This window comes from Anarrhichthys ocellatus, unplaced genomic scaffold (assembly GCF_004355925.1).
Source record: "Anarrhichthys ocellatus isolate YVR2014 unplaced genomic scaffold, GSC_Weel_1.0 scaffold9379, whole genome shotgun sequence".
Lineage (NCBI taxonomy): Eukaryota > Metazoa > Chordata > Actinopteri > Perciformes > Anarhichadidae > Anarrhichthys > Anarrhichthys ocellatus.
Window position 1 is genome coordinate 1 of NW_022289353.1, and position 1,385 is coordinate 1,385.

At 40.4% G+C, this 1,385-nt stretch overlaps 1 protein-coding gene across 1 annotated transcript; it reads right to left on the reverse strand.

Moving 5' to 3' along the window:
- Positions 1 to 237: 237 nt before the first annotated feature.
- LOC116380886 (troponin I, slow skeletal muscle-like) lies at positions 238 to 761 on the reverse strand (the record flags this gene model as incomplete). The annotated part of the gene is made up of 2 exons (XM_031842710.1): positions 238 to 433; positions 585 to 761. Coding segments are annotated over 2 exons (264 nt in total), but the record flags the coding sequence as incomplete, so codon positions are not given.
- Between the last annotated feature and the right edge of the window lie 624 nt (positions 762 to 1,385).

Consider the following 1,385-nt stretch of genomic DNA (forward strand, 5'->3'; position numbering starts at 1 on the left):
GAAGTAGAGTCATTTTCTCATAGACTTCTATACAACCAGAGTCACTCGGCAGAACCTCTGCTAACGGTAGGCTGCAGAGACACCTGAACGCACCTTAACTGTGGCTGAAACACACCGACTCTACATGATACTTGATTATCTCAGTAAACATTGTAACCTTGATTTACCCAACTCACTAGTGTTCTGGAACACCCAACATCTATTTCACGATTTATCAAATTATTGCATGAGACCTACTAAAGCACCACATGATATATTTATTCTATCAATCAAACACAGCAACATAGACTCACATAACACACTGAAATGGATGAAACTGGTTCACAGAAGAACAACACGCTGCTGTTTACGCCTCAGTCTCGAACATCTTCTTCCTGCCGTCCATCCCGGCCCTGTCTTCGATGTTCTTCCTCCAGTCGCCCGTCGGCTTCTCCTGCAAAGAAACACGTCCAAAGAGAAGCGGACGGGTTCTATTAATGCTTTTATTTCATCCAAGTTTGATTTCAGAGATGAAACCACAGAAATCAGAGGATTCATTCACACCAAAAATAAATGTAATTGTCGAACGTGAAATTTGCACCCACCTCGTCTTTCACCTCCTTCTTGACCTGCTTCAGGTTGGCCCTCAGGTCCATGGACACTTTGTGTTTGGAGCCCAGCAGAGCGGCCAGCATGGCATCCGCCGACATCCGCACCCTCTTCAGGGCTGGCTTCTTAAACTTCCCCTTCAGATCCTGAACCTTGAGCTTCAGGTCGTCGATCTGACGGAGAAGACTTAGTTACTCAGACCAATCGGTCTGTTTCAAGGAGATATGGGCTAAACTTGTGTTTTATTGTGCTTTGTTTCTGTCACACGATGAAAAAAAAATACTATTTGATTATGAGACGATAATTGATACATGATTCAACGATCAAATGTAAAGGCCTACAGCCCTGATTGGTATGTAAAGCCTGTAGATTTGTTAAACCAGTCGGCTGACACTTTATACTGAAATAAAAATAATATTGGTTAAGAGGAGACAAATCCTCTGTCAGACTAAAGGAAAAAAAAAAAAAACTTCAAAAATACACATTTATGAGTTTATTTTACTACTTTGTCTGTTTGCGTCTGTAGATTTCTTCTAAATTCACCAACAGTTACCATTACATAATGCCTCATTTGCATATAAAAACATAACATTTCAGAAAACTTGTAATACAATAAATACTCCTCTTAGTGTGAGTGATGAAGTGGTGAAGTTTCATGGTGATATCTGTGAGTTCATGTTGTGACTCTATTCACCTGTAGAGTCTTCTTAATGTGAGTGATGAAGTGGTGAAGTTTCATGGTGATATCTATGAGTTCATGTTGTGACTCTATTCACCTGTAGAGTCTTCTTAATGTG